Genomic DNA, 15254 nt, shown 5'->3' with positions numbered 1-15254 from the left:
AATAAGAGAACAAAATACACAAATTTAAGTGCAGACGTTTCTAAAACAAGTGTATTATATAGACTGTGTCTTGGCTCATATAGTTGCTCTACTCACAGGATTCTAGAGTTTATAAAGGCAGCTGGCAAATTGGGTTGCCACCCATACAGGTACTGTGCACTGGACACCCTATCGAATTCTCCGTCAGCAATGTTAGCATATAAAATGAGAGAGAAAGCTACATAGTGCGATCAAATTGGTAAACTTTATGTAATAAAAGAAGGGTAAAAAATGCGCACTTACAATGTGCCAATATAAAAAAAAGCATGTATCACACAAGGTGAATTGGAGGTGTCCCGAACAGCTCACTGCCTCCCTTAGGTTATTTGCTGGCTTCCACGGCTCTGTGTCCCGAATCGGAGCTTCCCTCTGTGCGCCCGTCTAAATCTGTGACGTCACGGCTGCAGGGTTGGTTTGCTACAGGTCGCCTCCAAGCCCAAAATTGGTCCACTCAACGCGTTTCGCCCAGCTACCAGAGCCGTGGAAGCCAGCAAATAACCTAAGGGAGGCGGTGAGCTGTTCGGGACACCTCCAATTCACCTTGTGTGATACATGCTTTTTTTTATATTGGCACATTGTAAGTGCGCATTTTTTACCCTTCTTTTATTACATAAAGTTTACCAATTTGATCGCACTATGTAGCTTTCTTTCTCATTTTTTATGCTAACATTGCTGACGGAGAATTCGATAGGGGGTCCAGTGCACAGTACCTGAATGGGTGGCAACCCAATTTGCCAGCTGCCTTTATAAACTCTAGAATCCTGTGAGTAGAGCAACTATATGAGCCAAGACACAGTCTATATAATACACTTGTTTTAGAAACGTCTGCACTTACATTTGTGTATTTTGTTCTCTTATTCCCCTATATGCTCCCCCTGGATGTTTTGAGAAATTGCTAAACCTTGGAACCCGTGAAACAGGTCCCACCAGAGAGGTTTTGAGCTGGGTGTATGGATAATCTATTTATTTTCATCATTTAAACACTTATTATTATTATTATTTTCACTTTTTACTAAGTTGTTCGCGCCTTTTATCACTTCTTTTCACTACAAATTGGCCTCTTACAGTAGACAAGGGGTACATAAACTGGGAGGGGGGCCTTACAGTGGCCCCTCGCGCTGCCCCAAAGAATTTTAATTAAATGCCAGGGGAGCGCGTGCGAGACTTTTGTATGTTCCCTTACCTGGTCTCCGGTGGCTTCTGGCATTGCGGCATCAAATGACGTTGTGATGTTCAGAATACACCGGCAAGCAGGCAAGGGGGTTGGAGCGCGAGCAGGGGGGGAAAGCAGGCAGGAGGGCGCAGACTGAAAAGTTTGTGCACCCCTGCAGTAGACTACAATGTAGTCGCACTGATAGAAAGCAATACAACCGTTTTCCTGTAGAATCTTAAGACCAACAAATCTAAATGATTTTGGTCCTTGGAGGTTGATATCACTAAATAGCTGTATGTATTGTACAGTATGTTGTATAATATTTAATATGATATTATGTAAGGAAAACGGCAAGATTGAGCTGCACATTTCAGAAGTATAATCACTGTTCAACTCAAGACAACCATTATTACAAAAATTAAAATTCTTTAACAATTAAAAACACAATCAGTTTATTAAGGGTAATAAATAAGTGGCATAAACCCCTTCCACCATACATAAAAGACAGCAAACATTCATAAATGTATATATAAGTAGCAGTGTATTCAGGGTATTAATAATGCAAGGGCCTAAGACAAGCAGTGACTGCTCATTAATATATACAAAAACAAACAGCATTACTCTATCGATATAAAGTCTAATACTAGAAATAGGTGCACATGGACATCAGGAATCCCTAATTCATAAATATTGTACTATGCACAGACCAGAAAATAGCCCTCAGCACTCTAAACAGAATAAAGTCTCACAGGGGTACCAATGTATACTCACAAGCAGAATGATACTACAGCAAACCCAATGAAAAAAAGATTATTTAATTAACAACGCATAATGAACAAGGCAACGCATGCGTTGTTAATTATATAATCTTTATTTCATCATGTTTGCTATAGTGTCATTCTGTTTGTGACCCTGTGAGACGTTATTCTATTTAGAGGGCCGAGGACTATTTGGTGGACTCTGCTCACTAATATTTCAACTAATTTATTAAAATGTAAATCACAATGACAGTTCCACTCTTTGGGAAGAATAAATGAACACACGCTGTAAATGCTACTTTAAGGGAACACTGAGCCTTTAACATGGGCTGGATTAAAGATGACCATGCTGACATACATAAACACTAATATTATAGGCATAAGGAACAAAATGCAGCCATTATCCCTCACTGACCTCAATCCTTTCCTTTTCACAAACATCTCATTTATTAAATGTAACCCAGAAAAAGGTCCATAGAGAAGCATGAGCAGCTGGAAATGTGAAGCACGTGTTTATCAATGTACTTATCTGGAAACTGAACTATACGAATATTAGATTCTTAAAGTGGTAATCCAAGTTGCAATTTTTTCTAATTTTTGCTTATTTTCTTCTACATTGAATTAAAACAAGTGGTTCCCAGAGCTGAACCACATTCATTTCAGCTCCGGGGACCCCCTGCTTCCCAAGATACTTACCTCCATTGGGGGTGCCGCTAGCCGCTCTGGCTCGCTACCTGGGTTCATGTAATGGCGGAGTTTCTAAGCTCCCGCGCCCTGCAGGCCATTCCGGTGCGGCTTCCAAATTGGCCCATATCACTCGGGAGCTTTAAACGCAGCGTAGCGCAGCACAGCTACGGAAGGGGAGCGATCGGGAGTCCTCTGGTGACGTCATGTGGGCGACTCTATGCGTTTCACTGGGCATGTAGCTTCGTCAGGAGTCGCAGCTACGCTGCGCCGTGCTGACTGCGAAAGACCCTCCTTCTATCAGGACATACATCCGGGCCCCGACAGACGCTTTTACCTGGAAGCAGTGTGCTATGACTGAGAGGTCTGAAACAGGAGGTAGCGGGGAGTAACCAGGCCGGTGACATTGTCTGATACAATTATGACACTGTAGTGGTGATAAATCCTGATTGACATCGCATCACATTGCATCAGATTGTCCCGACTGGGGTTCCAGCTTCATTACACTAGAGTCAAGCCCAGTGCCACTGATCTCTGAAATGCTTTATTGTGATTGAAACCACGTGAGTCTCCACTTGACAGAGTTTCTACAAACACACCTTCTATTTTGAGGACTTTATTTGCACTACAGTATGTTGAGTTTCTATTTGTCTTCCATTAATCCTGTTGCACAATTAAATTTAGGCATTTTCCGAAAAATGTTTTATTAAAATAATGTTTAAAACGCTAAACAAATCAGATTCAAATTTTTCTGTTTTAACTAATCATAATGATTCTTTTTCTGAAACATACACGCGACCCTCCAATAATACTGGTTTGGTCGGTACAGTACTGTTTTGGGGCATTCTGTACCAGCCTACAAGGAGTGTCCCTGCTTGCACTGGTTTCCCTCCTCTGTACCATTACGCTACTGCATGGCACCTCGCTGGGACAGAGAGCCAATCACTAACTTCGGTGATACTGATTGGCTGTCCGTGTGGCATCACTACATGGCCAGCCTATGAGCGTCGCCATACATTTTAGCTGGCCCTTTTGTCGCAGCGAGCTAGTTCCCATGCAGGTGAAGCAGCTGGAAGGTTTTTTGTGTCCCCCAGTACTGCTTCCGCCAACGACCCTGCTGCTCCTGGGGCCATCTTTTACTACCTGCCCTGCCTGCAGCCTGAGTATGGGTTAGAGACTTTTTAAAATGTATTTGTAAATGTTTTAAAGGGTGTTGGAGGTGTATGAGGGTCTATGAGGGGTGTTGAGGGGAGGGGTGGATCTGTGGATCTGTGGATCTGTATGCCTGTGTATGCATGCGTACCCTGTTCCATCTGTGAAATGTTGAAGGGTATGGAACACTTATTAATATTAGTTAAGGCAACTCAAAATGTGGCCTTTCAAATAATTAATCTTTCAAAGCAAAATCCCGTGATCAGCATTGGAATATACATCAGGAGCTAATTCTGACCGTAGGGAAATAGGATAATCAATTCTAATACACGGTTGAAATGCAGTTAAAAAAAGGAGTAACTTACATTGAAATATTTCCTATCCCTTCCCCCCTCCCTAATCCTGTTTTAGGCCTCTGGGGGTCTGCTGCTCTATTCATTTGAGTATATTAAGGTTGGTAATGAGACCACCTATGTCCACTGCCCCTCACAACCCCCATCCACCCCCCCACCACCACCCCTGTTACTCCCTACTATCCTGATAGGTATGCTTTGAGGATTTACAGTATATGCACCTATCTACTGTATGTGTTTATTGTACATTTTATTGTGTATTATTTATTCCACCCCACCCCCCCCCCCCCCATCTCTTATATCTATACCCCATTACCCTGGAAAAATCTTAATAAACATTGAGATTACAAAATTAAAAAAGAAAACAAGGAATAACTGGTTAGCCAACAAACCATACAATTTGTTAAGAGAGAACGTAAAAGCGGTTGGATAAAAGGCTCACTGAAGATTTTAGATGCGAATTGACCTGGGATGTCATTTTTATCACTTGTTATAAGTCTGAATTGCATACACTTTCTTCTGACACCTTTGACTCCTCCCCCTGTGACTAGAGATATCAGCTGCAAAATACATTATCAGCACACTCCCATAATAATAACATGTTCTTGTATAGCACTGCTAGATGTGCGTTGCATTTTACCGAGACATTTTGCAGGCACGGGTCCCTGCCCTGTGGAGCTTACAATCTATGTGTATTTGGTGCCTGAGGCACAGGGAGATAAAGTGACTTGCCCAAGGTCACAAGGAGCTGACACTGGGAATTGAACCAGGCTCCCCTGCTTCAACCTCTCAGTGCCAGTGAATGTCAGTCAGTGTCGTTACTCACTGAACCACTCCCTCTCCTGTAACTCAAGACATGCTGAATGTTCACTGAAGTTTGCGAACCTGGCAACGTTTAGTTACATTTCCCCAAAACAAAATTGCCCAATCACATGTGGCCATAAATTTTCGGTCACATGACATTTTAGATACTACAATTTTTTGCAAAAAAGTGGCAAAATTAGGAAAGGTTAAGAACATTTTTGGAAAAACATGAAGGGTTTTATGCATTGAAGGGCAAATTCTATCACAAAGTCTGCGGTTAGCAGCGGGTATGCATTAATCTACGCTGCGCTATTTTCGGTATGTCTGCGACCAGATGAGGGATTTATGGGCAAAGTGGGAGGAGTTTGGGCGGAGTTAGATATGCTTATTGGCGCAGGTGCGGCTTGTGTTACCTGACTGTTTTCTGCATTGGTTTTCTCTATCACCGTAAAGGTGGCGTAAGTCTTTTTGTTAGCGCATTGTGCCCCAAATGCTAAAACAGTAGAAATACGCTTCATGAACAGCAACTGCGTTGCCACACACATACCTCCTTGATACACAGAGACAGAAATGTAAGATAAACAACACAAAAAAAATTGCAAAGCCATTTTGTAGACATTTTCATATCTCTACCTGAAACCAGTGTTAAATCAGCATTATTACTTTCACACCTGGGGTCACAATCATTTGCGATTGAGTCTGGGGATTGTTACAGCATTTTTACGCACACATTTTTGTTGAACACTTGTATTGTTCATAGCTGTAGTGGCCGTATTGGTCTGGGAGAAATGTGAATTAATTCTATTGTAGCTTGTTTTAGGGGCCAATCTGAGTGTTCATCATAAATTGAATCATAGGATACAGACCTTTAAAAACACTTTAGGAAGAGCAGCAGCCGATCCTCTGATTCCCAAAGGGAACTTTGTATCTCTAGTTTAATTGTTTGGTGTATTACACCTTCACATTTATACTCACTGTATTACACTGGGGTTTATGTATTGCCCTTCGGGCTACTGAATTATTTGTTATAAGTACTTATATATTTATTATCACATTCAAGCAGTAGTGGACTAATTAATTGCACTATTATACACTGTACACATTTTGTGCGCTTTGGACAGTTTTTGTTGAACAACTTTAGGAAGAGACCTGAGAAGGTTGAAAATCCCTGTTTTGCTATAAATTAATCTGTGACCTATCATGTTGGTCCCATAACTGGTATCACAGCCTACAACAAGTTTGTTGTACAGTATACCGAAAAACAAAAAACAGAAAATCCCTGAAGTTGTGTGTGAACTGAATATCAAATGAAGAAGACATGTATTTCCATTGCATTATTTTTGTAAGGGTGCTTGTATCTCTTCCTATTACTTTGATGCCAAGGAGATTAACAGGTTTTTGTTTTGTCAATGAGGCACAAAAAGCGGATCAACAGTACCCACCATTTGTATAATTTATCAATGAAATGCTTCCTTTTGCAGTCCAAGCAATTAAGAGAGCCATTGGCCGGGTTAACTTTAATCTGCGGATCTGCACTTTTTTCAATTGATTGCTTTGTACATACCATTCAGAGTGGTGGAGATTGCCCCTGTTTTGCTGTTGATCTGGAAAAGCATGACTTTTTGGGTGTCTGGAAACTGTTGCATGATTCCATAGGATAATTGTGCATTGGGAGTTGCAGGGTCGTCGGCATCAGTTGCATACACTGTAACAAATGGTCTTCCTGTTTGGGAAAGAACATAATTAAATGAGATATTACTACACTGTAAGAAACACTACTACTGTAGCTTGCACACTTCATTAATGGTTTGTCTCAAACTGATTTGCACACTACTGTGCAGTACTGTTAGTAGGATGATGAAATGTTAAGAACATAGAATAATTTTGACCTGCAGCTTATGTTTATAAAAAATATATACTTTCTTCCTTGTTTTAATCATCAGTATGTTTCTTGCAGACTCCTGTACTACACAAAGGATTAGTGAAGCTGGAAGGAACTCAAAATAAATATGTGCTTTCTGCATGGTATACTCAGTTCACCTGCAAATATTACTGTGAAATTACTTCTCTCAAATGAAATTCAGTTTGATATACATATATATATATTTTTTTAAATATATAATAAATATATATAAAAATATATATATTTTGGGATGCGACCGTGGAGCCGAAGCTGAATTAAGCTAAGTCTACAGTTACAGTTAATTTCTTTTGAAGTTGCAATAAAGATTGTTATGTTATGCCGCAACACACACACAAAGTTCAATGTCGGTGCGAGACACCTTTGGTCTTCGCCGGCGCCTCACAAGGTATCCCATGGAGGTAGTCCATGGGAGCCAACATGCCCTACAGAGGACACGCCCACAACAACTGACACTCCCGATTGAAGGGTGCCAGTTGGCGGTCCGACAAACAGGGCACAAGAGTCGACTCTGGATCAGCCCAGACAAGGCTCTTCCCTTTTTCTTTTTATTTACTCAGTTTTTCCCCCTCCCCTCCCCCTCCTCCTCCCTCCCTCTCCCTTCCTGGGGGATACGGGCCTACCATCAGAGCAGGGAAAGGCCAACCCAGTGGCATATACTTATCTCAGGTCACACTGACGACACTAGGAGGCCCAGTTCGGGACCACCTCAGAACCATAACATCTCTAAGCAGATCCCAGACACTAACCTAACTATATGGCGCTGAATTTTGTATCTATAAACGTAAAGGGATTTAACAACCCTAGGAAAAGAAAGGTCGCCTTTACGGATCTTAAGGCAAAACAGGCGGACATCCTCCTAATACAGGAAACTCATTTTAGCCGTACCAGTGTCCCCAAATTCCTGGATAGACAATTCTCACAATTCTACTTAGCGTCCGCAACAGAAAAAAAAAGAGGGGTCGGAGTTCTCTTTCACAATAGGGTTCCATTCACTCTTGACACGATTAGGAGGGACAGTGAAGGCAGATACTTAATAGTGGTGGGATCAGTACAAGAACAGCCACTGACAATAGCATCGGTGTATGCCCCGGGTGAACAAGGCCACGAATTTCTTAAGGATTTTTTCCAGAAACTCACGCAGGTAGCCAAAGGCCAGATAATACTATCGGGAGACTTCAACCTTACCCTGAACCCGAAGCTAGACAGATCGGGAATCGCTAGAAACTGTCGTAAGAAAGTAATCGACACCCTAAAAGCAGGTCTCAAAAAAACCCAGCTGGTAGATATCTGGAGAGAACTCCACCCCACAGAAAAAAACTATACTTTTTACTCCCACCCCCACGACGTTTACAGCAGAATCGACTACTTCTTCATTTCTAGTAGACTGGTCCCCTTGGTCGCTCAGGCGTCGATCCATGATATTTCATGGTCAGACCATGCGCCTATAGAGCTGAGGTGCAACCAAATTCGCCCTGATAGACCCGGTGCAAATTGGAAGTTAAACGAGTCTCTACTCAAGATCCCAGATATATGCGACTCAGTCGGAGAGGAGATAGATCAATTCTTCACGACCAACTATGGTTCGGTGAGCAGCGACCTCACCCTCTGGGAGGCCCATAAGGCAACCATAAGAGGCACATTAATTAGCATCGCAGCCCGTAGAAAGAGAGAGCGTAATAAGAGGATAGCAGTCCTCCAATCCAAATTAAGTTCCCTCACATCAAGACACAAACTGACACAAGATCCAGGGGTCCTATTGGAGTTAAAGAACACCAAAATTGCACTAAATCTACTAATGGTCTCCCAGGCTGATAAGTCTTTGAGTTGGTCACAAAGGAAATTTTACGAAAAGGCGAACAGGCCGGATACCATGCTAGCGCGCAAACTAAACACTAGACAGCCTAATTATAACATACAGGCGATACGTCTGAAAGACGGCTCCTCCACATCCAACCCAAAAAGCATAGTCGAGGAACTTAAAGCATTCTATGAAAATTTATATAATGGAGAGAAAGTGGCACATAATCACAAAACGGCAAGGGCCATGGAAGATTTTCTAGCACGGTCCAACCTAACAGGGCTGAGCGTGCAGGACAGGGAGGGGTTAGAGGCTGATTTTACATTAGAGGAGCTTACCCAGGTCATCACCGACCTCAAACCCTCCAAGGCCCCGGGGCCAGATGGGTTTTCGGGGCAGTATTATAAGGTGTTCGCTGAGAACTTAGCCCCATGGCTGCTCCGAATGTATAATGCTGTTTTAGCAGGAGCCCCGTTCCCGGAGCAGATGCTTCAGGCGTCAATCTCAGTTATTTATAAACCTGGGAAAGATCCGCAGGACTGTAAAAGTTATAGACCAATCTCCCTAATTAATACAGATGTCAAAATATATGCCAAACTACTGGCCAATAGATTAAGTCTTATCCTGCCCAGACTCATACATCCAGATCAAGTCGGCTTTATAATGGGTAGACAAGCTGCGGACAACACCCGACGCATCATTGATCTGCTAGAAATAGCCACTAATCAGAAATTAAACATTATGATGTTGAGTCTGGATGCCGAAAAAGCGTTCGATAGGATAGACTGGCCATACTTAAAACAGACGCTTGGGGCATTCGGCTTTGGGGAAAGGGTGAGTGGTGCGATAATGTCGCTATACTCGGGCCCCGCAGCCAAGGTCATACACCAGGGTTTCCCCTCTAATCTATTTCAAATTAAAAGCGGCACACGACAGGGGTGCCCGTTATCCCCCCTGTTATTCGCCCTATGTATGGAACCCTTGGCTGCGCAAATCCGTAACAACCCGGATATTTCAGGGATTACGGTGCATTCACAGTCACATAAGATTGCCCTGTATGCAGACGATATACTGCTGCTGATCTCCAAGCCTCTAACCTCCCTGCCGAACCTATTTGACCTGTTAGATAAATTTAATAGAATATCAGGATTCAAAATCAACCAAACCAAATCAGAGGCCCTAAATATTAGCCTCCCAAAGGAAACTGAAAAGCTACTGAGTCTGAACTTTAATTTCAATTGGCAACCAAAACATATTAAATACCTAGGGGTCTACATCACCAAAAATTACAGGGACATCTATGAGGCTAATTACCCCAAGCTAATCAAGACACTAAAAGCAGATTTAAAAAAATGGATGCCCTACAAGATCTCCTGGATAGGTAGGATACATAGTGTAAAGATGAATCTCCTCCCCCGTATCCTATATTTGTTTCAGACTCTACCAGTGCCACTTAGACTGAAGGATATACTCTCACTTCAGTCTGATATCTCCGAATTTATCTGGGGAGGGAAAAAACCGAGAGTAAATAAGACAATTATGAGAAAAACCACGCGGACAGGAGGCCTAGCGGTACCTTGCCTGGTCTCTTATTACAAAGCGGCGCAATTGTGTCAACTCACACAATGGCAGACCAACCCTGATCTGAAAAGATGGGTGGATCTGGAAAAGAGGGCTTGTGCCCCATTAGAGATAGAGAATTTGCTCTGGTTACCCAAAACAGCTATTAAATGGGCTGAACGGCCGCTCTCCTCGGTGGCCAACTCACTGTCGGTATGGGAGACCACGAAATATAAACATACCCTGACCTCAAGGCGCTCTAGGATGGCCCCTTTATGGGGCAACCCTGACTTTGCACCGGGACTAGTGGCAAATGCCGCAGGGCCTTGGAAAAGATACGGATATCTTAGGTTAAAGGACCTGGAGGGTATACCGAACAAAGTTAAATCATACGAACAAATCCGATCTGAAAAAAACGTCCCACACTACGAATTTTTCCGCTACCTCCAGGCCAGAGCGTTCTTCACCAAAAACTCCCCCTTCCCGCCACTAACCACATTTGAAAAGCTCTGTCTGACGAAAACAGACACGCAGGGACTTACATCGCAGATCTATAGAGAAGTGGTCGGTTCTGGGAGCTCACAGCAACGACAGAAACTGACGTACCAAATTAGTTGGGAAACAGACTTAGGGGAGGAACTGGAGGAGGACGAATGGACGGCTATTTTAGAGGCTACTGCTAAGAGCTCCATATGCACTACTTTGAAGGAGAATGCATATAAAGTATTGATGAGGTGGTATCTCACCCCACTAAAATTATCAAGGTTTGTCACAGGATACTCCCCGCTGTGTCCCAAACAGTGCGGAGAATCGGCGGACCTGTTACACATGCTGTGGTCTTGCCCTCGGATCTCACACCTGTGGGATGAGATTAGACATTGGCTCCGGAGGATTTTTGACCTCGCAATTCCCCCTGATCCGTGGCTGTTCCTATTGAACAGACCATGGAAGGGTCTTTCAAAAGCAGGTAATAAACTAGTTGCACATTTTGCAACAGCAACAAGGTGCGAGATCGCAGCTATGTGGAAACAACCAGAGATCCCAAATATCCCAAAGATTCGAAATCGATTATGGTACATATGCCAGATGGAGAAATTGACGAGTCTGGTCAATGACACTGGCGAAAAATATATAAAAGTCTGGACGCCTTGGCTGGAACAGACAGACATCCCAGGGGTTGAGGTAGCCACGATATGGCAGTGATTATTCCAAGTGCCACCTATGGGAAAATGGCAGTGCTGCGTGCCCACGCCCCCCCCCCCCTTCCCTCCTTCCCACCCCCCCCCCCCCGCCTTAATTTACCCTTTTTCTTTTTTTTTCTTTTCTTTGTGTTGTCCCCCCAAGTTTAAAATACATAAATATCCCAACTGGTTATAGAGATATCATGTTCAACGCATGAACACTTGTGGCTCCAGAAGGAGAATGTAGCAGTATCGTACATGAATGTAATACTGTGAATGTTCGTGTTATTTGTATTGCGATGCTATTTATATTGAAAATCTTCCAATAAACTTGAAGTTATAAAAAAAAAATATATATATATTTATATTATATTATATATATATAAATATATATATATATATATATATATATATATATATATATAATATAAAAATATATATTTTTATATATATTTATTATATATTTAAAATATATATATATATAATATAAAAATATATATTTTTATATATATTTATTATATATTTAAAAAAAATATATATATATATATATATATGTATATATATGTAACGGGTATTCCCTGTGAATACAGACGCTACTACCTGCTGTGTAACCTGTGTGGCTCTCAGAAGCCTAAGCCTCCGCTTGGGTAGCCTGGGGTACATACATATAATACGATCTCGTGGTGCAATGCCTCCACCTGAGAGGGAACCCAATGGAGTGGGAGGAGGCCCTCACAGGAAACAATCACGTTAAGCAAACAGTGGTAAAACAGAACTGGCTTTACTGCATATATATATAAGCATAACGTTACTAAAACACATTAACGGTTAGCACTGCATAAGGATATTGCATAATCCCCACACCCACCACCGTGTACCCCCACACCGTGTCCACAGAATAACCCCCCTTGTCCCGTGGTCAGCGCTACCACTATGTGAGAGTACTCTCGTGTGTGCACGTGCGTAACGTTACCTGCCCAGTGCGACGGCACCTGGGCGTTAAAGACTCTTCACAAAGGATCAGACAGGGTCCCCTTTACTTACCTTTGTGGCTTTGTGTATTACATGCATTACTTTATCCTTAGCCATTCAGGTATTTTGCTGTTTGTTACACTTATTTTCCCCAGTTAGTAATAATTTCTTTTTGCCTGTCATTTTATGTGTATCAGAGGGGCGCAAACTTTTTTCCCTGCGCCCCCCTGCCGGCTGTCCCCTCACTCCCGCGCCCCCCTCCCAACCCCAACTTACCCGCGCTCCGACGTAATGACGTCACATGACCTCGCAGCGTCATTTTGATGCCGCGTTGCCATGGCGACACAGGGAGGAAGCCGCCGGAGCCACGGTAAGTTAGGTTTACAGAGGCCCTGCAGCTTCCCCGGCACTTAATTTAAGTGCCTTCGGGAAGCGCGCGGGGCCTCTGTAAACCCCGCGCCCCCCGTCGGCAGTGTCGCGCCCCCCTTGGGGGTCGCGCCCCACAGTTTGCGCACCGCTGTGTTACATCATGCAGCATATACAGTGTTTTTTCACAGCTGCTTTACTTGCAGGTTTTTGAAGGATTATTTTGTGTTTTGGCATTCCCATTTATTATTTTGAGTTCCTACTCACTTCAGGATCGGCCGATCTTTACTACACTACTAGGTGAATTTTCTTTCCCCTAGTTTTGTTATGCTCTATTAGGACTCTTATTATTTGGTTTTTCCATGTTTGGGTTTTTTTTGTGTTTAGTTATTCTAAGTTTTATTTTACTGCAGCTAATCTTACATGTGGTATGTGTATGAGTTTGTCTTTTGTGTTTTTATTCTTGCATTGCTAATAAAGTCCATTTTTCTATTTTCAATACATATTTTTGGAGTGCTCCACTTTTTGACCCTCTTTTTTCTCTTTTTGTTATTATATATACTGTATATATACAGTATATATATATATGTATATATATACATATAGATATATATATATATATATATACAGTAGTTATATATAGTTTATACAAACTGTGGTACTATTACATGAATATCAGGTCCTAAGCAGAGGCAATGGCTGCAGGTGTGGCAGACATCACATTATTTTCATGTAATACATGTTACCAGAGTAATTCAGGTGCTAATTGATTTCCTCGCTATTAGGTACACAAACAAGTGAATACAAATGTGACAAAAAAACTCCATAATACAGAGTACAGTAGAGATGCAGACCACGTATGAGAACTTTACAGCAGTGTAAAATAGCAGGCAATCACATTAAATAAAAGTATCCACATTAACGTGTGTAAGAAGCAAAAAGTGAGGCAGTATGAGTGTTCCTTTGCATGTCATTACCCAGAATCCCTGGCTGCAGTGGAGGTACTTTATATTCACATATCTGAGACAGGTCCAACAAACGTAGCTCACTCCATACTAACACAGCATATACAGACGCAGCCACCAGTATCCGATCACTTGCCTGGGTAAAAACTAAGGCATCTCGAAGTAAATGCCTCAACATTTCTGTGAGATTCCTAATGGCCCATCGGATTAACACAGCAGGGGTCCCTGCAGTCCCATTCAGGCCCCGCTGTGTTAATCCGATGGGCCATTAGAAATCTTACAGATATGTTGAGGCATTTACAGTAAGATTGCCCCAGATTTTCCATGGCTAGTGATATAATACTGGTGACTGCGTCTGTATATGCTGTGTGAGTATGGAGTGAGCTACGTTTGTTGGACCTGTCTCAGAATATGTGAATATATTCATAAGTGTTCTATATCATTACTGTCTCTCTACTATTACAAACGGTTTGCTAACCACAAACTAATTATTGATACTTAGCTACAGTATTATTTTTAAGTGGTGTAATGTATTTTTTGGTGTGGTTTATGGTTTTATCAACAGCGGAGAGCGTCCTTTGTCTTAATTCTATATTGTCAAAACTCTGAACTGCTCAAGTAAAATTCAGAACACATGTCATATTAACACAACATTATTTCCAGTCTATACATTCTCTGTATGTATCATCTATATTACCTGGTCTGGATTGTTCTCTTACTTCTCCAAAATACTGGCTCTGGTTGAACTTTGGCTGGTTGTCATTAATGTCTTCAACTATGATGTTAACAGAATATGGACCTTCTATAATAGTACCATCGGAATTGATTGTTTTCACCTAAAGCAGCAAATCAGAAGGATACATTGTATTACATTCATTAGAATTACAATAAAGTTACAAATAAAAAACGGTCATTTACATGTGCAATCATTCAAGCAAATGTGTGGTTTTTTTTTTAATAACATAGGAAAGCAAAGTACGTGTCATAAAACAAATCACTATTTTTCATTCCATAGGCATTTTACAACCTACTTCTTACTTATGTTCAGGGCTACTGATTATTTGAAACCATGTTAAAACTGGAAGTGAGAGAAGTCCAGGGCAGACATTTGAATTTGTACTCTAAGTGCGTGCAAGTGTAGTAGTAATATTTTTCTAGTTATTTTTATTGGAATACCACACACATATTGCATTACTTAAAAAACAAACAAAAAAACCCATCAAGTCTGCTGCCTGTTGAATAGACCAAGCTCACCACCCTATACATGCAGTATCTAGGATGTTTGTGTTGACTTTCCTATGGGGTATAACAGCAACTAGTCTGCCTCTGTAATACAGTTGGAGTTATCCACTTCAAAGCAGTGACATGTTCACACACAGTGATAAATATGAAAATAATAAACATGTTATATATTTAAAGAGGTGTAACAGACGTTATTGCCCCCATTTAACGTGAAATAACGCACAATATAATGTGTTAAATAACGCATGCATTATCTCTTTAACTGTTGCTATCAATCAATAACGTGCCATTGTTCATGCAAAG

General features: G+C 41.7%; 1 protein-coding gene across 2 annotated transcripts in view; it reads right to left on the bottom strand.

Annotated features, from left to right (window-relative positions):
• CDH17 (cadherin 17) overlaps nt 1–15254 on the bottom strand; it is a 100014-nt gene that overhangs the window by 71128 nt on the left and 13632 nt on the right. For both annotated transcript variants that reach the window (XM_075582716.1, XM_075582717.1), the window contains exons 5-6: nt 14407–14545; nt 6508–6666 (exon numbers count right to left, since the gene is read on the bottom strand). In XM_075582716.1, the coding sequence (XP_075438831.1) occupies nt 6508–6666; nt 14407–14545 (298 nt within the window). The remainder of the gene's footprint in view (nt 1–6507; nt 6667–14406; nt 14546–15254) is intronic.

This window comes from Ascaphus truei, chromosome 2 (assembly GCF_040206685.1).
Source record: "Ascaphus truei isolate aAscTru1 chromosome 2, aAscTru1.hap1, whole genome shotgun sequence".
In the NCBI taxonomy this organism is placed as follows: domain Eukaryota; kingdom Metazoa; phylum Chordata; class Amphibia; order Anura; family Ascaphidae; genus Ascaphus; species Ascaphus truei.
The sequence above is the reverse complement of the archived record's forward strand: the minus strand, read 5'-3'. Positions and strand labels throughout refer to the sequence as shown.